We start from the raw sequence: 25,766 nt of genomic DNA on the forward strand, positions 1-25,766 counted from the left end.
TTTTATAAATATAAATTATGTAACTATATAATTACAATTTATACTATTAATCATAATATTAAAGTTTACGATATAATTATATTTTATCAACAAAACACATTTATATATATATATTATAATTACAAGGATGGATTTAATTGGCCTGTGTTTTCCCAATTTAGGGTAGCGTATTAGCAAACAAATTATTTACAACTTCGAACATTTTTCTAAAGAGAAAAAAAAAAGAAGACAATGTATCTCATTAAGGTGGACCTAAAGATCTTATCAAAAACGATGTTTTTGTCTAACAAAATCTAGGGCTTTGCTTTTTTGGCCCCCCACCAGATTTGCTGTCACATAAGAATCTCTCTATATAACACCCAACCCCTTCAACTTTCAAGCCCCCTCCCCTCACCTTCCCATTTCTTTTCTTAGCCTTAATATCTTTAATTTTCATAAAGAAATTATTTCTTCTCTTTTACTATAAATTAATTCTTGTTCCATCTCACTTCATTAACTTTGGGTCATCAATAATTAATCGAAACCATTACCAGAAATAATAATAACAAATAATAATAAATATCTAAACTTCTCTTATTATTGATTGAGCTAAAAAAAAACAAGCTGTCTCATTACTGTGGAAAACTTCTAGGGTTACTTTGTTGTTGGCTTGCCCGAAAGAAGAAGAGGAATGAAGGAAAATGGTAGAAAGCACGGCGCCTTATCGCCATGCGCGGCGTGCAAGTTACTTAGAAGGAGATGTGCGCCGGACTGTGTTTTTGCTCCGTATTTTCCAGCTGATGAGCCTCAAAAGTTTGCTAGTGTCCATAAGGTGTTTGGTGCTAGCAATGTTAACAAGATGTTACAGGTTCATTACTTTCTCCATGCACTCTCTCTCTCTCTCTCTCTCTCTCTCTCTCTCTCTCTCTCTCTCTCGCTCTCTCTCTTTTCTGGCAAATAATTTGGGAATTTTCTATTTATTTAAATAAATTTTGTAGTATATGTTCTTCCAATGATTTCTTGGAAAATTAAAACCTTTGGGAATTAAGATATAAAGAGTCTAACCACATTTTAACTCGATTGGTTTATGAAGTCATTCTTAAGAGGTAATATTTAATAGGTTTAAGATTCAAATCCTCACATTCCCCAACTATGACTGACCAACTTGTAAAAAGAAAAAGAAAATCATTAGGTCAAGTATATAAAGTAGAGGGAATTTTGTTCTTGAGGGCGTGTTTTAGGGTTTTTGCATAAGATTGCAAGCATGCATAAGCATCATAGTAGGGGGAAAAAAAGGGTTTATCTTTTTTCTTATTTGCCAGGCAAAGGGCTTCTCTGTTGTTATTAGTAGGCCAAAAAGATTGTGAAAAAGAACGGGAAAGCAAAGAAGAAAGCAAAAGCATCTTCATCATCTTTCCAAAAAGAAATTAATTAAGCATTATTTATGTGGTCCATGGCTTCATGCTATGCTGCAAAAAAATATATATATGCTTAATGAAGAAGGAAATTTTTTTTAATGAAGATAACAGGGTAAAGTCTTTAATTCATCTTATACTTGTTCTAATTATGTCTTGAAAAATCTATATGTTTCATACTTTCGATATCCTTTTTCATAATGAATTTTAGAAACAAAAATTCAACACTAGGCAGAACTTTTCCTTTTTCCTTTCTTGGTATCATTTAATGTTCTGTTATTCAAATTTTCAAGTACTCAATGGTATCTTTTTCCCTTTTTTTTTTCTCAATTAAACTAATCAAGAAAGAACAGTATAGAAAAGCCTGAAAACACAATGATATATTTTAAATATAAGCAATATATTTAATTAATATTGAACAAATACCCGTACAATAATAACATTAATTGAGTGATCTCTGAAAAACTACGTGTTACATTTGTTCATCAATAGCATTAAGCACAGTGTTTAGAAGAAACCATAAATCATTATAATGGAAATTCTTACACTTAGTTTATCATTATAATTTGTCTTGTGTTTTGTTGACATGATAGATGAGTGTGTTAAGTTTCCTGTCATAAACTTTTTTTTCCTTTTTCATTTTTTTGCTCATCCATTCATGTCATAACTTAGTGTCTGTAATACGACAGTGTTTAAAGAATATTTTTACATATAATCTTCAGATATCAAATAACTAAAAAAAATTAAAAAAACTTTTATGTTAACATGCTTTTTAAAGTTAAAACAGTATTTCCACCCCATGAATTGAGTATATAATTTTATTGTGTACAACATTTTTGTCATATATCATATCCTATCTAATTCTAAATAATACCCTAAAGCTCACTAGAAAAATTCATAATAAGATACAAATATAAAAGGAGAAAATTTTATGTTCCCTGTCCTTTTTTCAACTTTTATTTTTCTCTAAGGGTGGTTATTTATAGTTGATCAGCTTTTAACGGTTGACTGTTATTCTTATATTCTTCCACTAAATTAATGCTTTATCAAAGGATTCCTTGGCAAAAAATAAATAAAGGGAATAATTACTTTAATATATATAGTTATAACTTTGCCTTTAGCTTTTTAAATTTCTTGCTATTAAGAAACTTTTAAATTTATCACAAAACCTATATAAAAATATTTCAAAAAATTTTATACTAAAAATAAGGTTTTGGTTGAAATGATTGGGTTAAAAATTTAATTTTTTTAAGTTCAAATTTTATTATTCTATTATTTTATTTTTAAAAATGGAAAGATAAAAAACAAAAATCTTCATATTAATATATTTTATTTTGTATATATAATACATGTTAATAATTTTTCAATTGAGTTAATGTCTGATTGATTTGTGATATATAGATGGATAAATTAATTGAATTCTTTTTGGTAAAGAAGTTGTTATTATTATTATTAAGTCTAGATGAACGGTTTAATTACATTGATAGTGATAGGTTTGAAATTAGGTCGTAGAAGGACGTACTATTTGATGAAAGCAAATAAATTCTGAAATTTACTATTCTCCTTTTAGATCAATATTTAATTGAGCCATCATCTTATTGAACAATATGATGCGTGAAGGTGACATTTGTATTATATAATAAAAATATTATGCATTTACATATCTTTCAATCCAGATCACAATTTAATAGAAATGACACTAAGATGGTATTATGTATATGTGTATATATATATATATTCTTTTTGAATTGTCAAAAGATTAAAATTTATCACCAAAACTAGAAATCCACCACTATATTGAAATATCAGTTGACAATTGTGTTTTTCTTTTAGTTTTTAACACACATAGAATCTTTTTTTTTGGTAGATATATACAACCAATTTTAGATCATTAATTATATAGAAGGCTTATTTACTTCATTTAGAAGATAATTAATATAAATAATATCCTCTATTTTCAAGGCTTCCTCTTATATATATATTAGATTATGTTAGTGGAGGTAAGTGAAAATATTTATAAAAAATAAAATAAATTTTAATATTTGATTCACTTATAATACTAATTCAATTAATAAAAATGGAATATACACATATTAGAAGAAATAACAAAATTTACTTAAAAAATGAAAGAAGGGTTATAAATTAAGAAGACAAAGCAAGATGTGATTTGTAATTATGAAACATATTCCCGGGTCAAGGAATTTTATAATCCTATCATCTCCCTATTAAACAAAATATATGTTTGACACATTGAAAATATATAAATTTATATGTTGTATATATAGTATCATTTATTTAAAGATATAACTATTTGTATTTGTTTTTAAATTTTTAAATTAATTGAATTATAAAATAGAAGAGGGATTATAATAATTTAAATTCTGGTTGCTAGAATGATAGGATTTAGCTATTACGATATATAATCAATAAAGTCATAATTGTAATGGTAGCGTTGTTACCAAATACTGATCTTATATTTAATGTATTCACATTATATAACTTTAGCCACTTAAATAAATGGAAGTGCATTAAATACAAACTAAAAGATTATATATGTATGTTTAGCATACAAAAAAGACAGACAAATTTAATGGAAATTAATTTTCTACAAGTGTTTTCTTGTATCTTCTTTAAACCAAGTAAAAAATGAAAATAGGAAGACTCTTGCTAGATAAACAGAACTACGTAAGCATCTAATGTTAAAAAGTAGCAATTTAGAGACGGAAGCACTATAGTTACTCTATTTCTTTACAATTTTACCATAGCCAGCAAGAATTCTTGTATGCTATTATCAAATAAGTAACTTTTGGACCACCAAAAAGAAGGCAAACGTGCCACCCAATATCGTTCTCTTTATAAAGGTTCATGTATGCCGACTTAGTTTATTATTATTTCTTTTGAAAATCATGCAATGCAAATTCCATGAAAAAAGAGACTGACCCAAAGTGGGAAATCCACTCAAGATCCAATAATAGAAAGAAAAAGAGGCTGTAATGATGATTGAAAATGATAGATTTCGTTAAAAAAAAAAAGCTAAATAATTTGGTTTTATAGGAATTACCAGAGCACCAACGAAGTGATGCAGTGAGTTCAATGGTGTACGAAGCCAACGCCAGGGTTCGTGACCCTGTGTACGGATGTGTAGGAGCCATTTCATCGTTGCAACGACAGATCGATTCTCTGCAAAACCAATTGGCACTTGCTCAAGCCGAGGTGGTTCACATGAGGATGCGCCAATTCGGTTCGACCTCATCGAACCCGGGCACCAACTCGGCTGATGAGAACATTGCATCAGTTGCAGATGCCCCTTCCAAGTTCATGCCGTCTCATCATCAGTCCAAGTCCTTTTTTTGCGTGGACATGGTTGATCAGCCTAATATTGCTGAGTCTTTATGGTCATACTAGCTTTTGGATTATGCTTACTTGCACGTTATGCTGTTATGGCTGCTTTGCCTCTTTTTACTACTTTTTTCTCACATATATATACTCCTACAGTTTCTACCTGACCCAGGTGGATTTGATTAATCATTATGACCATTAAAATATTGTAAATATACAATTAGGACTTTATTTATATTATCACTAGCTAGCTTGTGTATTTCCTCGTTGTACAATTTCATTAATATATATCTTATAGTTTGCTTGTCGGTAATTATTCCACAAAATAAGTACTAATCTAGAATATATATATATAATTGTGATAAATAAAATTTTACATATTTCATCTATTATGATTATATTTTATTTATTTAATCTTTTTTTTACTAAATCTATAGCTTTATCAATTATCGGAATAAAGCCTTCCACAATCATCTCAAAAATAAAAAAAATAAACATGTAAACACCACATTTAATTTCATAGAAAATTTATTATTTGATACGGTGGAATTTTTATAAGCAAATTTAAAAAAAATCATCATATATTTTATTTATTTAGTTTTTATTTTTTAAAATATCAATTAAAAACTTTTAGCAGTTTCTTAAATCTATTTAAGGAATTAAAAAACATCATAGTCAATGTATTAAATAATAATTTTCGCAAATTATCCAAACTATATATAATTTAGAGTTCAGGAATAATAATTCATTGGATTATTATTTGATATAATTACAAATAAGTTTAAGAAACAATCATGCGTATTATTTATTTAATTTTTATTTTAAAAAAATCAATTAAAGGCGCTTATTAATTTCTTAAGTTCGCTTGTGGACCCAACTAACGTGTTTATTAAATTCAATGGGCCTAAGTCATTTAGTTAGTAGATCAGACAACATTTTATTATCTGTATAATCTTGGGCTTTTCAAGCTTTTCCGAAATCCCACTAACTAATCCATCTCACAATCCAAATGTGTGAAAAAGAGAACCACCGTAATTTTCACCAACAATGGAAAATAAAAGGCAATAGTGAGGCAGAAATTTCCAGATTGCCACCGTAATTTTGCTTTCTAATTTTATTTTATTTTTCAATAAAAGTAGGCAAAGCCTAATTTCTAAGAGTACATGATCTTGACCATGAAATGCCAATCATATCAGCTACTAAATGTTGTTGTAAACTTGTTGGAAATTGGTCCAACGCATGAAAGCCAAGAGGCATATCTGTAGTTAGGGGTGAGCAAAATCCGATTCGATTTGAGAAACTCGATAAAAAATTTAAATTTTGAATTAAATAGTTCGAGTTATTTGAATTAATCAAGTTATTCGGATTAACTCGAATAAAAAATTAAGTTTTTCTATTTAACTGGAATATGAATTACACAATTCGAATTATCCGAAAATCTGAATAAGAAAAGACAAAACTATGTCGTTTTGATAAATGTTTACTTTTTTAAAAGTTAAAATTCAAAATAATTAAGTTAAAAGGCAAAACTACATCGTTTTGATAAATGTTTACCCATTAAGTTAAAAGGCAAAATCATTATATTGTTCATGTAGTTAAATAACCTTCTACTTCGTCTACTAGTTAAATAATCGGTCCAACTAAACGTAACATTAAGTATAAATAATAGGATTCGTTAATTCGACTCGATTTGACTCAAAATTTTTTAACTCGATTCGATTGGATTAAAAAAAAATTCAAATTGAGTTTGGTTTCTAAAATAGGATTTGTCAACTTAACTAACTCAAAAAAAATTTTACTCAATTCGACTCTACTCGATAAAATACTCACCCCTATCTATAGCTAACTTTGCAAGATGATTAGCACAAAAATTGGCTTCTCTATACTTATGTTCAACAATACCAATCCAATCTCTACTAATCAGCCAACAATTTGAGTTGATTAATGGTGAGACTGATCCTAAATTTTTTTTATCCTTGATTAGTTGAACTGCAACTTGACTATCCATTCCAAAACAACATTTTGAAAGTCAGCATTCCACCCGTTCTACGTTCCCATTGTTAGGAGTTTAAGTGTATTTCAAACAATACTATAGTCCCAAATATTTAAAGAAACCCCTTCAAAAGTTGTTTACATATGTTAAGTAATGAGCTTGCTTAAACTGATGTTAACTGATAGGTTGTTAGTTGTTAGACTGTTGTAGTTAGTTGTTAGTCAAGTCTGATAGTTTGTTAATTTTGTTAATAGTTGTAACTAAGTTCTTTTCAGTTGACAATCAGTTAGTCAATTGTTAGTGTTGAAACCTTAGCTGTTTCATTAACTATTTGCGCATAAATACAAGGCTTGGTCCTTATGGATTATTAGAGTCTGTTAAATAAAATAAGTAGACTATTTTTGTTTCTTTTTTCTTTTCATTTCTGGTTTTTGTTTCACTTCTTTCGTTGGTTAGATTGCTTCTAACATGGTACCAGAGCTATTTTTTTTTTGTTATGCAATGTGTTAATTGTTGCTTGGAAGGGTTGCTATAAAGAGTAATAGTTGCAGGTTCAAGTGTTGGTCTTCATGGCTCCAGAGGAAGTCTCAAGAAATGGTGGCAGTCAATATCAGTCTTCAAATGTTGATGAGCAGGTGTATTCTCCTCATTCAAAACCACAGTCAAGTTCTTATGTAGCTGGTAAGAGAATTCAACAGTTTCTAAAGCATAACATCATTAAACTTAGTGAAAACAATTTTCTTTTATGGAAACATCATATAATGTTGATTCTTGAGAAATATAACTTGCAAGGGTATATTTTGGGGACCATTAGTGTTCCTTCTCAGTTTATGGTTTATAAAAATGGCAAGTTAGTAGATAATCCTGATTTTCTAGAGCATAGACAGTAAGATAAGCTATTGGCATCATGGCTCTTGTCGGCTGTGTGTGATGAGGTGCTTGTCTACCTACCTAGTGCCAAAACTAAATTTTATGTGTAGGTTACTATTAAAAAGTAGTTTGGCACTAAGTCTAACATTAAGCTCTCGAGCTTAAGGTATATAGTCTATTCTCATAAAAAGGGACAGTTGGCTATTAAAGAATATTTATCCAATATTAAAGGCATGTGTGATGTTCTAACTGTAGTTGGCAGTGTGGTGTCTAAACAATAGCATATCAGTATCAATCTTGTAGGGCTCTCAATCAAGTATGACTCAGTTCGAGAAGTGGCCTTAGCTACAAATGTCTCTCTTGATCTTCTTGCTGAGATGCTAGTTGATTATGAAGCCAGATAGCTAGAATTTAGGTCTAACATTCCAATGCAAGTGAATATGATCCATCAATAGAAGAATGATGGTGAAAGTCAATATAAGAATTCTTCATCCAATGCTGGATATGTTGGATCCGAAGCCCTGAGTGTAGTATATTTCATTTGTAAACTTGTAATTTTTTTCAAATAGATTGATTAATATAACAATTCATAGATTACATTAATATACTTTGTATGATTTTTCTCATGTGGTTTTTGCATACAAAGCAAAATAGAAGCAAATATTGGCTCACTAGCTATATAATGTTTGAACTAATACTAAGTGGTATTACATAGTCGGATCGTAATACAAAAAAATAGCTTATATTAGTAAATAAACCTAAACATGTCATTAGTCTAATAGAAAACGAGAAAATCGATCGAAAGACTAATATGTGATCTATCAAGTCTGATTCAAGAGATGTCTTGTCTTGGGCATTAAAGAGGATGGCACCTAGAAGATAGAGACATAGATGTGACTGACTAGAGTGACAGTACATCGAATTGGACCCAAGAAGAATAAATCTTGAATCAGTTAGTGGATTATTCACTTGTAATGTTAAAAGTATAGCATACCTTAATCCTAAGTGGAAGACGAACTATGTATGCATAACTCCTATACTTTCATATAATTAAAATTTTGAGTTCAAATAGATAAAGAACCGAAATGTAACAGCCCATGTTTAGTGAAATCAGACCAGTGATTTTGAAACCACAAATCTAACGTCAAAATATTTATTTTATTAATATTTTAAGGTCTACAGCATGTTAGTAGTATCGTATGAAAATTTCATTAAGAAATTTTATCGTTTTCATGCTTAATTTGATAAAAATGACTAAATTGCATAAGGTGTAAATTTTGAGTTCTATAAGTAAAAGGTATCAAATTACTATGAAATTGGAATATGAGTGGCCTTAAATGGTAATTAGACCATTAAGATTAATAGTGGACAAAGATAGACATCTTTTTAATGGTTTTAAATGTTATTACTTAAGGTTAATTTAGTAATTAATGAAACAACTTAAAATAAAAATGAATAAAAGAAAGATATCATCTTTCTTTCTTCTTCTCCAACTGAAAATGCTAAGGTAAGACACCATTTTTGAGCATTCAACATTCGGCCAACCTTGGTGTGTGCATGTAAGTGCATTTTTGTCATGTTTTTAATGATTTTTATGTTTTTGGAATCGTTGTAGCTTAATCTAGCTAGCCCGGGGACTAATTTGCAAAAATTTTTAAAGTCTAAGGTTTTACCATGAATGTATATTAGTTTTTTTATGTTTGATGGATAAAAATGAATGTTTGATGATAGTTAACCAACTTTTGCAAAGGAAATTTTGATAAATTTATCAATTAGGGATCAAATTGAAAAATAGAAAATATTCATGGTGAAATTGTGAAATAAATGGAATGTAGGGCTTTCTAGGGGCCTAAGTAAAATTCAGCTATAGTGGATTGGTACCAAATTGCATGAATTTCATTTTATAAGCTTAAGGACTAAATTGTAATGAATTCTAAAATTATAAGGGTAAAAGAGTAATTTTTTCCAAATATGATTTTTTTGGATTGAATTAAATAGAATAAACTTTGAATGTGTTAAATTTGATTATTTAGATCAAGAAAAGCAAAGTACGGATTTAGATCGGGGAAAGGAAAAAGTGTTAGATTAATCAACCGTATTTCTTCGTTTACGATCAAGGTAAGTTCGTACATTTAATTAAAGTTGTATTATACTCAATTTACATGTTTTTATGTTATATTATGGTATTACGTTTCTACAAAAAAATCCAATGAATTTTCGACGACTTTCGGATCCCATTTAAACCTTAGGAATATATAGGATATAAATAACATGTCATTAGGGGTTACTGTGTTTCGGGTGCTGGTCTTGTCGTCCTACCGGTGGCTGAGTTTTTGGCATGTGTTGTGATTACTTGACAACTAGTGTGAGCAACATCACGTAGCTACATCTTGACTAATAACTTGTGTGAGTAGACCCACTTATGGCTTTAGAGAGAGCATTTATATGAGCTAAGAGAAAGTAATGGCTTCGACCATATTTTAGCACATAGTGTGCGAGATTCCCGCATATTCGATATTATTCTAGTGGTTCAATAGGTATACAAAATGGAAAAATTGACAGATATTTTGATAAGTAATGCTATGAAAGAATGAAACATATATGAAATGATGATGCTTTAAATATTATTAGCCATATTCATGAAATTATGAATGCTTATAAGTTATGTGCATAAAAGCTATTATGTTTTGCAATGAGTTGCTAAGTTATGTGATTATCTAACTTGAAAGGTTGTTGTTGCTTAGGCTTGTGTCAAGCTACATTGGATTATTTCATAAATTGCTTTTAAGCTTATATATATTGAAATGGTAAGCTTTGTTTTTGAATTACGAACTTACTAAGCATTATATGCTTACTTTATGTTATTTCACTTATGTTTTTAGATAATCAGAAGCTCGTTCGATTTGAAAGCTTGTCAAAGATCTATCACACTATCCATTGGCTATATTGATAGATTTTGATGATTTTGAGTCATGGTTATAATGGCATGTATAGGTGTCTTTGTTTGATGAAATTAGCCATTATGTTTGGCTTGTATATATGTTATTTTGGTTAATGATATAGTTGATATGATATCATGTATATATTTGGTATTTAAAGTGGTTGTCATTTTTTCATCTAAGTACATAGTGATGGTAGTTGAATGGATGAACATTAAGGTATGCTATGAGATGTTGTTTTGATATGATATAGATAGTGCCTTGAAGAGTTAATGGTTAGTTTTGGTAGCCTTGAATGTATATTGGCATTTGATATACTTATTAAGATTAATGGTATATGTGGAAATGTTCATAATGGTATTTGTTGTGCTTGTATTTGGTATATGAACATTATGAAAAATGTGGCATTGAAGTGTTCAAATGGTTGTTTGTATCATGAATGAATTTGGTAGGTGTTTAGTCAAGTTTGATTGTTAAGATTGAGGTGCCATATTGGCATATTGGTTGAATGGTTAGTTTCTATAATGTTTAAACATGTATATGCATATATTAGGTCAGTTTTGAGTGTATGATTACAGGTGCAAGTGGGTTGTGCAAGTGGCTAGATTTTGGGTGAGAAAAGTGTCTTGGAAATGACCTATTTTTCATCCACACGGCCAGGCGACACGGCCATGTGTCCTCTATAACTTTAAAAGGGTTGCAAGCTAGACTGTTACACGGCCTAGCACACGGGTATGTAGTTTGGCTGTGTGACCCAAGTCAAAGAGTTACACGGGCACAGATAGGGGCTAAGACACAGCCGTGTGTCCCTACTTCGAATGTCCACACGGTCTAAGACACGGGCGTGTCTCTTAGTTGTGTAACCCCTGCAGTTTGAAAAATTTTATCTTTTTCTAAAAAATTCCATAAGTTTCTGATTCAGTCCTAATTAGTTTCTAATGTCTTTTTAGGGCCTCGAGGGCTCATAAAAGGGACTGTATGTATGATTTTGGATGATATTGTTATGATTTATGTTGTGATTTGTTTGTGGTAATAAAATGTTCGTTGTATGGTGTTGTCTTCTGATAATACTCTGTAGCCCTAATTCGACTACGGATACGGGCTACGGGTGCTACACGAAAGCTGGTGCATTAGGTATACAACTTCTGCAATATGTAGCATCATTCACAATAGTGGAATTGATAGATCAAGATATCGATAAATGATATCCTTTCATTGGCATTACATGGTTGATGAAAGTAAACATGGCCATGGGTCGTTTGTCTTTGTGATGAATGACTTGATTATTATTTGATAGTAATTGGCTCTTCGTGAAGAAAGATGTAATGGTTACCATGGGATAAAGTATGATCATATTAAGAGAACGAATTTATCCTAAAAAGATTAAGGATATCCTATTAAGGTAACACACTTATGACAAGGTCATTGGACGAGTACTGACCAAGTTGCTTTCGTAACGGCATGTTGTTGAGGAATAACTTCATGACTAAATGAGTTTATAATTAATATGTGAAAAGCTAGAACTTAATTATAAATCATTTGATCTCTAATTGCATATGTCCAATCGGTCCCTTTACTAGCTCGTTGAAATAAGAAATAAATTGCATGTTGAATCAAATAAACAGAAATGGTAAAAATGGAGAAATGAGAAACATTTGGAAATGAATGTGGTTTTCTCCAAAATGAAAATTACCTGAAAATGAATTTATGGTTTTCGAATTAAATGAAGTTCAAAAATGGAAATAAATCATTTGGTCATAGTGAATCCGTTGAATGTAGAAATATTAAATATATTCTCATAGATTCTTTTACAGTAAAGTCGTCATGATTTTAACGGAATTAGAATTGAGTTGAGAAAATTATTTAATGGAGAAATTAATTAACTTAAATTTATTTAAAGATGTTTCTTTTGGAAAAGAGAAAAAAAAATATTAGGTTAGATCGAATTATTAAAGTACTGGGTTAAAATTCTAAGAAGTATTTATAGTTGGAACAAATATGGGAAAGGCCCAAAAACCCCTCATGTTTAAAGAGAGAGACGGTAAACCCTAGTATAATTAAGTAGGGTTGTCGCTTCTTATACTCCTAGTTAGACTAAGAGTTTATTTTTCTATTTGAAATAGAGTACTATAATTCAACTAGGGTTTCACATCTTCTTCCTATATATAGATGGCACTGGTAGAGCTAAAGGAAAGACTTTTGAGATATTGTTGTTCTACCCCCCAAAATAGTGAGTTTTATTTTTTAAATATAAATTTTATTTTCCAGAAAACTATTTCCGGTTTTGTGTTTAATTTGAATCATTCAAACCCACACTCAAAGTAGTTTGTGGTACAAGAATAGCGAACAAGGTTGTTCGATTGAAAGCCAGGAACGACAAGGATTCGTCTAGCTAAAAACACAAGTGCAATTTCGGTAAAGGGTTTATTGATATAAATATTACAAACCGACTCGATTTTCAAAATTTTTATTTTTTTTTGTGCACGAAAATCATTTTCAAACTGAATTATTTCTAACAGATTATAGTAGAAGTTATAATCAAGGGCATAAACAACAGTTTAGAGGAGGTTTTCAAGATGGAAAGGGTTCCTATCATGGTAGATGTCATGGGGGTTGTTTCTCTCACAATCGATTTCAATGCCAATTATGTGGCAGAATTGGCCATGTTGTCCAAAAATGTTATTATCAGTTTGATCAATCTTTTTCTGGAGTGGCTGATATGGACCAAAGGCAGCAAATGACTGTGAACTATCATCAGTTTACTGATCAAGGTCAGCCAAGACAATTTCCTCACCATCAATGTTGTGCTCAAAGTCTGCAAGGCAATGGTCCTTTTCTAGTAAATGATGGTCTTTTTCCTATTGAAGTTGATAAATGTGTATATACAAAGTTTGCAAATAGTGGTTGTGTGATTGTAAGTTAATATGTTGATGATATATTGATTTTTAGTACTAATTATGAGTTAGTACTCAAGACAAAGAGATATCTTGCTTCTAAATTTGACATGAAAGTTATGGGGGAAGCAAATGTTATATTGAGTGTTATGATCACAAGGAAAGGTAATAGCTTGATATCTTAAGAGCATTATGTTGTGGAACTTCTAAAGAAGTTTGCACATTTTGTTGTCAAACCAGTGAGTATTCCTTACAATGATAGCACTCAATTGAAGAAAAATAGAGGTGAGTCCATTGCTTAGATAGAGTATGCATAGTTTATTGAGAGACTAATACATTTAATGAATTTTAAATAACCAGATATAACGTATGTTATATGTCTACTAAGAAGTAACATTCATAACCCAAGTCATGAACATTGGGTTGCAATAATCAGATTTATGAAATATTTGAAAGGTATCATTAATTATGATATTTTATTTAATAGATTTCTTATTGTATTAAAAGGATATACTAGTGCTAATTGGATCTCAAATTCCGATGAGACAAAATCCACTAGTGGTTACATATTCACCCTTAATGGTTGTGCTATATCATGGAGATAAACAAAACAAACTATTTATAGCAAAATCTACCATGAAGTTAGAGTTTATTGATCTGAAGTTAGCTGGTAATGAGGCTAAGTGGTTGAAAAACTTCTTAGCATATATTCCATTAGGCATAAAGCCAACAGCTTTGATAACAAGATAAATTCGTATTTTTAATATTATTTTTTGCTAATTATCAAATAAAATGCTATTAAATTTGGATTTTTCTTATCAGGAATGAAGTTGGTGTGCTAAATTCAATCTCTTACAAAAAAGGGGCTAAATTGGAACAAAAAGCAAAGAGAAGAGCTTAATTGAAAGATTGAATATTCAAAGATGATTGAAAAAGATTGAAGGGTTGAAGATTTTTTTTAAAAATTGGCTGGATAAAGATTGAAGGATTTTTTTATATTGTTACAACTCTGTAATTAGTTTAAATTCTAGTTTAAATTTGATTTTTAAATTTAGAATTATTTAGTGATAGTATTTAGAATTATTTAGTGATAATATTTAAGAAAAATATTGTTAAAATTTAGCACTAAAAGTGTGTAGATACCTAGTAGCTACAACTAATAGAACACACTTTTTTACCTTGGCATTTAATTTTTTTTTCTCCCCTTCCCTGCGCGATCTTCATCTTGCTATTACTATTCTGTTTCATTTTATTTTTACTTTCAATCTTTTGGTTTATTTTCCTTCGAAGGCCCTTCCCTTTTCCATCACCCACAATTCCACAAATCTATTTCCAAAGTATGATTTTTTCCATGATTAACTAAACCCTTTTAGCTTTAGCCTGAAAATTACTCCAACAAAACAATTGTGAGATTCGAACCTGCTCAAAAGACCTCTCAACGCAGTATTTTCTATCTCTCTGATATATGAGATAGTACAAATTCGTCCCTTAAAATTGATTCAGCTTCAATTCAAAAAGTGCACGTTGGGTTGGAGTTGTTTGGCATACAGTTGGGAAGACGAATCGGCCGTGCTGTGTTCGAATTCCCACGAATAAATTTGTCTAAGTGGGAAAAGCCAGTTAGATTTCGTTAAAGGAGATAGAGATCCGATTTAAACGACCCACATGGTTGAGGCCGTTGATTCAAGTTTGGCTTTTCAGATTGCAAGGCTGTTGAAATCTTAAATTGCGAAAACGTGTATCACAATTAGAAATTTGGCAAGAATCGGTTTGCAGGTCGTACCAGGATTGACTACATAAGCAAAAGTTGGTGATCAGGACGTTCTTGGTCGCTATAAGTGATAAATCGTAATTTGTACATATTTTTATCCCATGCTTAGCATATTTTTGGATGAATTATCCTTGGAATTGGTGAATTCGGTGCTCCTAATCCTTTAATTTCATGTTTTATACTTAGGAGAGCATAGGAGAGTAAAAAAGAGCGAGAAACGGGCCAAAAATGGAGAAAATGGGTCAACGTGGGAAATCAACATGGCCTGGACTTCCTCACACTGGTAGTTCACATGCCCGTGTCCATTCAACAGACTCGAACACAGTTTGAAGCAATCGCAAACGGGTGTGTCACACGGTCGTGTCCCTGTTGAGCCCAAGTTTAGTCCTATTCGGAAAAGGCCACTCTTGAGGGTTTTGAAACATTCTAAAGCCTATATAAACACCCCAGGAGATGCCTGAAAGACACACAGGGAGTAGGAGGCAAGGAATTACTCGAAGAAAGCCGATTGAGCTATCTCAGAAGTCAGATTCACCTTCAAGACTGAAGATCTCCCTTCAATTCCTTTCAAGAGTTCTTGGGTTTTCTTTATGTTTTGTCATCATTATTCTTTTGAGATGTTTTCTTTCATAAATATGAACTAAACCCCCTGAATACCTAAGAGGAATAAAACCTAAGACGGATCTTGTTATTATTATTTGAATTATATGATAAATAATTGACTTGTTCTTAATTATGAGTTCTTAATTCTTGCTTTATTATTTCAGGATATTGATTCAAGTATTGATGTGCTTATTCAGAGGAGTAAAAGTCCTTGTCTAAGAGTAGATCTAACATAATTAAGCGGAGTTGATTGCACACCTAGAGATAAGGTGACATAATTTTGTCGGATTAGGGTGAAACCTAATAAGGGAATCCATCGATATAGTTAATGCAACACTAGGGGTTTTAATTAGGAAGAGATTTCAATTAATCAACCTAGGGTTAGATGTTGTTAGTCTCGAGAGAGATAATAATATAACTTAGGGATTTCTACGGATCAAGTCAAGTGAATAAATCGTCTAATTTAGAGTCAATAACAGGTGAAGTCTAGGTGGATTTTTCCCTTAGGTATTGTCCAAATCATTCAGTTTTCCCAAAAGTTATTTCCCTAATTTACTTTCTGTACAATATTAGTTTAGTAATTAGTTTAGATAAAACAAACTCCTTTATTTTTAGGCTAGATAATAAAAAGAAAGTAAATACTAGTACTTTTAGTTCCTTTGGGTTCGACATCCCGCTCTTGCCATAAGCTATACTACTGTTCGATAAGGTGCGCTTGCCTTTGTCGTGATAATAGTTAGTTTCCAAGAACAAACATTCATAAATTATAAAACTTATCACGATTCACATCACATCAATAAGAAACTTATTGCTTGGAAGGGAAAATCTATTTCAAAGATCGATTCAAGATTGGAGTACACCGAGACTAAGGCTAAGCTTAAAAAATATTTAATTTATCCATTTATTTTATTTTTTTAAATTTATTTTTACATTTTTGAATCTGTTTTTATTTTATTTTATTTTTTGTATTTCCTTATTTTATTTTCTTAATCAATTTAACCCCCCACTTTTATTTTTATTTTCAGTATTTCCACGCACAAGTCGTGGGCACGACTGTGACCGCGATAGTGATTCTGGTCACGGGAAAAGGCAAAATTAGATAGCCAATCCCTTTAGATTTGATCCTACTACTGTATACTACCATTTACTGTTATTTTTTTATAGGAAATTATATTTGGTGGTTTCGACACCTATCAAAATTTGGCGCCGTTGTCGGGGATTTGTGAAAATTTTTAATTTTAGTTTGTTTTCTTTATGACCAGGTTAGATTAGGGACTCTAGCATTTGAATCGGATATAGAAAAGTTGGCTTGTACACTTTGAGGAGAAGCTATTTGGTGCAGTAAACAACCACAACCCGATTTTGAATAAGGATCTTACACGGAAGATATCTACTCATCCGAAGATTCAGACGAAATGAGAATCCACAGACTCATCTGAAAGAGTTTTACATGGTTTGTCTGAGCATAAAACCAAAAGGAGTAACTAAGGATCAAATAAAACAACGAGCTTTTCCTTTTTCATTAGCTGACTTTGCTAGAGAATGGTTGTTTTATTTACCTCCAGAATCTGTTAATATTTGGACTGATATGTCTCGATTGTTTCTTAACAAGTTTTTCCCAGTAGCTCGAGCAGCCGAATTAAGGAGGAGTATAGTCGGAATACAACAAAAAGAAGCATAATCACTCTATGAATATTGGGAGCGATACAAGAAGTTGTGCATAAGTTGCCCATAATATGGTCTGTCTGAACAGTCGCTTCTACAGTATTTCTACAAGGGTTACTCCCAATGGAAATGAAGATGATTGATGTTGCTAGTGGAGGGGCTCTTGTGAACATAACTCCCCAAAGAGCTAGGGAATTAATTTTGACCATGGCTGCAAATTCTCAGCAGTATCGATCACCTATGGAACCTACGAGAAGGGTTCATGAGCTATGTACTCCTTCCATAGTAAATAAGATTGATGAACTTAATAATGTAGTTAAAAATATCTTTGTAGGATAGACGAACCTAGCTTGGTTGTGTGGGATTTGTGCTAAGCCTAATCATCCTACCGACTCGTGCCCGATTTTACTTGAGGACAAAGCTGCACAAGTAGATGTCGTTGGGAACTTTCCAAGGCCACATCAAAGGTGCTATGATCCATATTCGAACACGTACAATGCAGGGTGGAGGGATCACCCAAATCTAAGCTATGGATCTAACCATCGATACAATCAACCATATCAACCAAGGCCACCACCGCCTCAACAATATTAACCTCCAAAGTTATCTCTCAAAACCATAGTAGAAAGGCTAGCTGTTAGCACTGAAAAGTTCTAACAAAAGACTGAAGCGCATCTCTAGGAAATGGATCAACAAATAAGTAAGTTAGCTTTTATGGTTAGCCGTTTGGAGAACCAAGGAAAATTACCATCTCTAACTGAGCCAAATCCATGCCCAAATACATGTGTTGTGACCGTAAAGAATGGGAAAGAGTCAGAACTAGTGTCTGGCACGAGTCGTGACCACAATGTTGAACAGGAAGCCAAACCAGCAACTCCTACTGAACCGGCACCTCATAGACCATTTGTTGTACCTCTTCCATACCCTGTAAGGCTAGCCCAAGTTAAAAAGGAATGAGAGGAAAAAGAAGTCTTGAGATATTTCAAAAGGTAGAAATTAATATTCTTTTACTTGATGCTATTAAACAGGTTCCACGCTATGCAAAATTTTTAAAAGAACCGTGTACCGGAAAAAAGAAGCTTCAAGGAAATAAATGGGTGAATGTGGGAGAAAATGTTATTGCAGTGCTACAAAAGAAAATCCTACTGAAGTATAACGACCAAGGTATGTTTTCTATATCCTACAAAATAGGTAATATTGCCATAAATAAAACCATGTGTGATTTAGGAGCATCTATTAATGTAATGCCTTTATCTATTTTTAAATTGCTAAACACAGGTCCTTTGAAAGAAACAGGGGTGATTATTCAATTTCCAGACAGGTTATGTATATATCTAGAAGGGGTACTAGAAGATGTCCTCGTAAAGGTAAATGAACTAATTTTTCCTGTAGACTTTTACATCATCGATATGGAGGACGACTACTCAAAAAATGCTTCTAATATTTTACTCGAGAGACCATTCTTAAGTACCGCCCATACAAAGATTGATGTTCATAGTGGAACCCTCTCTATGGAATTCGGCAATGAGGTAGTAAAATTTAATGCTATGAGGCAATGGGCCAACCCAACATAATGCCGAATATTTCTAGTGTTGATATTATTAAACCACTAACGAAATTTCATTTTAAGTATCATGAAAGGGATGAATTACAAGCTGTACTTTCCAAAAGTTTAAACTTCAATACGATGGATAAATTGGAGGAGATAATGACGTTCAAAGAACCAATTTGGGAAACCCTTGTTCTATTGGAGACTCATCAATTCCTTAGAAGCCAAGGAAAGTATTTTGATTTTTCTCTTTCTAAAACTAAACTGTTGCCTTCTATTTTGTAGGTCCCTGAGATAGAGTTTAAACCATTGCCGGAACACTTAAAGTATGCCTATCTAGGTAATGGAAACACTTTACTAGTAATAGTTTCCAATAAACTTGCGGGATTGATCAAATGTTAGAACGTTTAGCGGGAAAAACTCACTATTGTTGTCTTGATGGTTATTTAGGTTTTCTCCAAATTCTAGTGGCACCGAAGGACCAAGAGAAAACAACATTTACATGTCCCTTTGGCATATTCACTTACAGACGAATGTCATTTGGACTTTGCAATACACCAACCACATTCCAGAGGTGTATCGTAAGTATATTTTTTGACTATGTCAAGAAAATAATTGAGGTATTTATGGATGATTTTATAGCTTATGGTAATTCTTTCAATGAATGTCTGTCAAACCTCGTTAAAATTTTGGAGATATGCCTAGAATTTAATTTAATTATTAATTATGAAAAATGTCATTTTATGGTAAATAAGGGATTGATTTTAGGGCATATTATTTGGGCTGAAGGGATCATGGTTGATAAGGCCAAAGCTGATGTTATCTACTCACTTCCATACCTCACAACTATAAGGGAAATTCGTTCTTTTCTTGGTCATATAGGTTTTTACAGGAGCTTTATTATGGACTTTTCTAGGATTTCACGACCACTCTGCAATCTCTTGCAAAAAGATAAAGAGTTCAAATTTGATCAAGTGTGCAAAGATACGTTTAACACTCTCAAACAAAAGCTTGTTTTAGCTCCTATAGTACAACCGCCAAATTGGGACTACCGTTTCTAGCTCATGTGCGATGCAAGCGACTAAAGTGTAGAAGCTGTCCTTGGGCAAAGAATTGGAAAGAGACCTCATGTTATATCCTACGCCTCTAAAACACTAGATGTTGCCCAGAGTAATTACTCAACTATTGAAAAAGAATTATTTGCTATTGTTTTTGCTTTGGAAAAATTTTGCTCGTATTTATTAGGCACTAAATTTATTGTTTTTTTTTACCATTTAGCGTTGAAACATTTGATCGGGAAAAAAGAGGGAAAACCTAGGTTAATTTGATGGATTCTTCTCTTACAAGAATTCAATCTCGAGATGAAGGACAAGAAAGGAAGTGAGAACTTAGTAGCTGATCATTTGAGTAGGATTCCCTTTTCAAACAATGACACACTTCTTAAAGGTGACTTCCCAGATGAAAATCTTCTGTCAGCTCAAACAGTTTACCCATGGTTTGCAGATATGGTAAATTACCTCCTCATAGGTATTGTATCTTCCAACTTATCACGTTTTGAAAAGGAAGAGCTCAAAAAAGACTCACGATATTGTATTTAGGATGACTCATACCTATGGAAACACTGTTCTGATCAGGTAATTGGACGATGTGTCGTAGAAACTGAGGTACAACCTATCCTTTCTTTTTTTCATTATTATGCTTGTGGAGGGCATTTCGATCCTAAACGCACTGCACATAAGGTACTTGAGTGTGGATTGTTTTTCCCACACCTATTTCGTGACGCTTATTTATTTTGCAAAACTTGCGAGAGTTGTCAAAAAGTGGGGAATTTTAGCCGAAATAGTGAAATGCCCCAAACACCTATACATGTATGTGAAATTTTTGATGTGTGGGGCATCGATTTTATGGGACCGTTTGTTTCATCATTTAATAATGTTAAAATTATTCTTTTTGTAGATTACATATCTAAATGGGTAGAAGCTAAAGCTACCTGACATGCCGATGCTAAAACTATAATGGATTTTCTAATGAACTCTATCCTTTCCAAGTTTGGCACACCGAGAGCATTAATTAGCAATCAAGGAACTCATTTCTGCAACAAGTTAATTGATACTCTACTGAAAAAGTATGGGGTGACATATCGTGTGGCCACGACTTATCACCCACAAACAAACGGTCTAGCGGAAGTTCTAAACCGCGAAATAAAGTCGATGATAAACCATAATTTATACATATTTTTACCCCATGCTTGGCATATTTATGAATGATTTTTCCTTGGTTTTAGTGAATTTGAAGCTTTTAATCCTTTAATTTCATGTTTTACACTCAGGAGAGCTTAGAATAGTGAAAAGAGCAAGAAACAAGCCAAAAAGGGACAAATTGGGCTTAAAACAGTGTTTTACATGACCTAGGCACTTCCACACGGGTAAACCACACGCCCGTGTGAGGAACACGAGTAGACCACACGCCCGTGTGTCATGGCCGTGTCGACTAGTAACCAACTCAAAATTACACAAGCCTTGAGCACTTGCATAAGGGCGTGGCACAAGGTCGTGTCCTTGTCGAGCCCAAGTTTATTTCTACTCGGAAAAGGCCACTTTTAAGGGTTTGGAAGCATTCTAAAGCCTATATGAATACCCTAGAAAAGGATTGGGGGACACATAGAGAGTTGGAGGCAGAAAATATTCGAGAATAGCCATCGGAATCACTTCGGAGCCAGGATTTACATCAAGATTGAAGATTTCCGTCCAATTTCCTAGAAGTTCTTTAGGTTTCTTTATGTTTTGTTGTTCTCCAAAATTTGAGATGTTTTCCATTATTATTATGAACTAAACTCCCTAAATACCTAAAGAAGATGAAACCTAAGACAAATCTTATTACTCTTTGATTTATATGATAAATATTTGTTCTTATTCTTAATTGTGAGTTTTAATCCTTGTTTTAATATTCTAGGATATTAATTTAGGCTTTTAATGTGCTTATTCAATGGAGGAAAAGTCTCTGTTCAAAGAGTAGATCATTCATAATTAAGCGAAGTTGCATGCAATCCTAGAGATAGGACGACATAAATCTGCCAGATTAGAGTCAAATTTAATAAGGGAATCTTTCTACGGAATAAGTCAAGTGAATAAATCGTCTAAGTCAAAGGTAATAAGTGAAGTCTAGGTGGATTCTTTCTTGGGTATTGTCTTCCCTATTGGTTTTCCTAAAGTATTTTCCAACTTTCATCTATGTCGTAATCTTAGTTAATTAGATAATTAGTTTAGTTTAAAAACATTCTCTTAAAATTTAGGCTAGATAATAAAAAGATAGTAATTACTAGTACTTTTAGTCCTCATGGATATGATATTTCCGGTCTCACCATAACTATACTACTGTTCGATAAGTGCAGTTGCCTTAAGTCGAATTTTTAGGTAGTTTCACGACCATCAAGTTTTTGACGCCGTTGTCGGGGACTAAGATATTAGGAACGCTTAATTTTTATTACTTTAGCCATTTTTTATTATTTTTCTTGTAATTTAATTTTATTTTGCTTAAATTATTAAATTTTCTTTTATTTACTTCTAACAGGTTTTTATAGTTTATGACTAGAAGAAACCCGTCAGGACCTCTACTTTTTGATAGTGAGATCGAATGCACAGCTCGTAGAAACAGAAGAGAAATAAGGCGAAGCCTACGATACATAGAGGAAGGGCAAGAGGATGATATTCAAACCACAACTGGGGAGATGGCTGATAATCAAAATAATCTACTACCTCCTATGGTTGCTGCAAACCCAGTAAATTAGGATCCTGCTCCTCGTATTATGTATGATTATGCTAAACCTACTTTAACAGGAACTGAATCAAGTATATTTTGGCCTACTGTTGCTGCAAATAATTTTGAACTGAAACCTAAAACAATTCAAATGATACAACAGTTTGTTCAGTTTGATGGTTTGCAGGATGAGGATCTAAACACTCATTTAGTAAATTTTCTAGAATTCTGCGACACTTTTAAGATCAATGGAATTTCTGACGATGCCATTCGCCTTCAGCTGTTCCCATTCTCATTGAGGAACAAAGCTAAAGAGTGGTTAAACTCGTTACCACGAGGGTCAATCACTACTTGGGAACAAATGACTGAAAAATTTTTACTTAAATATTTTTCGCCGGCTAAAACGGCTAAATTAAGGAATGATATCTCTTCTTTTGTGCAGATGGATTTAGAAACTCTTTATGATACATGGGAGAGATACAAGGACCTATTGAGAAGGTGCCCTCACCATGGGTTACCTTTATGGTTATAGGTTTAAACTTTTTACAATGGTGTGAACCCCTCAACAAGGCAACTTATCGACGCAGCCGCCGATGGAACTTTAAACAATAAAACACCTGAAGAGGCTTATGAATTTATTGAAGAGATGTCACTAAATAACTATCAGTGGCAAGTCATGAGAACGAAGATGACGAAAGCTGTTGGTGTTTTCAACCTCGATATGGTTACTATGCTATCTAACCAGGTAGAACTTTTAAATAAAAAGATTGATGGTTTGTATGGTTCTACTCAGGTACATCCAGTGATGAGGTGTGATTCAAATGGAGGAGGAGTACATAACACAGAATATCATTCCTTCAATCCTATCACCAAGGAGGAACAAGTCCATATATGGGTAATAATAATTCTAGACCTCAAAATAACCCGTATAATAACACTTATAATGTAGGTTGGAGGAACCATCCCAATTTCTCTTGGGGAGGTTAAGGAAAACAAAGACCACAACACCCTCCAGGTTTTCAGCAACCACCTTACCAACAGGAGAAGAAGCCGAACCTTGAGGAGATGCTAACAAAATTCATCGCGGTATCTGAAACACGTTTCCAAAACACCGAGATAGCTCTGAAAAATCAGCAAGCTTCGATTCAAGGGCTCGAAACTCAAATAGGATAGCTTGCTAAGTTGATTTTCGAATGACCACAAGTTAGGTTGCTGAGTAATACTGAAACTAACCCAAGGGAATAGATTAATGCGATTACTGTTTGAGATGAAGAAGGGTTAGTTGAACCTAAACCAGAACTGAGGGAAGGACTTGTGGTAAGTAAAGGTAAGGATGAAGTGGACCACTGTGAGTAAAAACTGGTAAGTAGAGAATATAAACCTCTTATGCCATACCCCAGTGTGACAAGGAAAGACCACTCGGACGAACAGTTTGGTAAATTCCTTAAACTATTAAAAGAATTACATATTAACTTACCGTTTATTGAAGCTCTTTTGCAGATGCCAAATGCAGTCAAATTTTTAAAAGAGCTTTTAAGCAGAAGTTGGATGATGCGTCACATATGGAGTTGAACGTAATCTACTCAGCTTTTCTACAGAATAGACTACCCAACAAGTTGAAGGATCCAAGGAGTTTTACGATTCCTTGCTTAATTGGTAGTTTAAACGTTAACAATGCTTTGGCTAATTTAGGGGCAAGTATTAATGTCATGCCCTATAAAATGTTTAAACAACTTGGTATTGGGAAACCCAAAAAAACTAGGATGAGCATTCAATTAGCAGATAAAACAATTAGATTTTCTAGAGGTATTATTGAAGACGTACTTGTCAAAATTGATAAATTTATATGCGCAATTGGTTGTTCTAGACATGGAAGAGGATAGTGACGTGCCTTTGATTTTAGGACGACCCTTTTTAGCGATGCTAGGACTATCATTAATGTTGGCACAGGTGAACTAATACTTCGTGTAGGGGATGACATGATTACTCTCTAAGCTCGTGATTCTGCTAAAATATCTAGTAATTGAGACGACTCAATTAATTTAAATAATGTTACAACTCAAACTTCTTTACAGGAGTCCCCTAGGAAGAACGTGATGGAGCCTCATTCTAATCCATGCCACAAAAATGGAGCGACTCACGAAGAACGAAGGCTTCAGATCGATGAACTAGATGAATGGCGAACACATGTCAAGGAGAAACCAAAAGCAAACGATGAATCAAAGTGACACCTCGATAAGCGTAGGAATGAAACAACGCAATTTAAGGTTAGGGATAAAGTATTGTTAGATGAAAAGGATCCAAATTTCTACTTCAAAGCTTAATACAAATGGAGCGACTCCGTTCACGGTACTGAACGTTTTCCCATACAGTACAGTCAAGGTAAATCATTCTCAATTCGACACTTTTAAGGTAAATATTACTCGACTTAAACTTTATGAGGATAATAGAATTCATATTGAGAAAGAGGAGTCTCAACTCCGTGATCCACCGTAATCATGCAAATGAGAGGTAAGACGAGCTTAGACTCTAAATAAGCACTTCTCGGGAGGCAACTCGAGCACTAACACCACTAACTGTTTATTTTAGCTATTTTTACTATTTTTGTGCAGGGACAGTGACCTACACGACCTGGACACATGGGCGTGTCCTTGGCCGTGTGAAAACAGGGCTAAAAATTCCCTAAGTATTGAGCCACATGGTCATGAATTCAATCCACACGGCCATGCGACACAGCCGTGTAAACTGGCGTGTCTGAGGCCGTGTGAAAATCGGAGCCAAATTTTTAAATTTTAAATAAGTCAGGGAGCCACATGGACAAGGTACACGGCCTTGTGTTCAGACACATGGGCGTGTGGGGTACCACATGAGCGTGGGAGAAGTGTAGGACATAGAACACGGCCGTGCAACACGGTCGTGTGCGCCACACAGGACCACCACATGGGCGTGTCCTCAGGCTGTGTGACCATTGGGCATTCAATTTTCGCGACAAA

At 33.0% G+C, this 25,766-nt stretch overlaps 1 protein-coding gene and 1 non-coding gene across 2 annotated transcripts; one reads left to right on the forward strand and one right to left on the reverse strand.

The window, feature by feature from the left end:
- The first annotated feature begins 379 nt into the window (after positions 1-379).
- On the forward strand, positions 380-5,046 carry LOC121227867 (LOB domain-containing protein 4). The gene is made up of 2 exons (XM_041110766.1): positions 380-847; positions 4,449-5,046. The coding sequence occupies exons 1-2, from the start codon at positions 671-673 to the stop codon at positions 4,797-4,799; spliced, it is 528 nt and encodes a 175-aa protein (XP_040966700.1). The 5' UTR covers positions 380-670; the 3' UTR covers positions 4,800-5,046.
- An 18,136-nt stretch (positions 5,047-23,182) lies between these two features.
- LOC121207551 (small nucleolar RNA R71) lies at positions 23,183-23,289 on the reverse strand. The gene has a single exon (XR_005902627.1). It is a non-coding gene; the product is annotated as a small nucleolar RNA R71 (small nucleolar RNA).
- Between the last annotated feature and the right edge of the window lie 2,477 nt (positions 23,290-25,766).

The sequence above is a fragment of the Gossypium hirsutum genome, chromosome A01 (genome assembly GCF_007990345.1).
Source record: "Gossypium hirsutum isolate 1008001.06 chromosome A01, Gossypium_hirsutum_v2.1, whole genome shotgun sequence".
Lineage (NCBI taxonomy): Eukaryota > Viridiplantae > Streptophyta > Magnoliopsida > Malvales > Malvaceae > Gossypium > Gossypium hirsutum.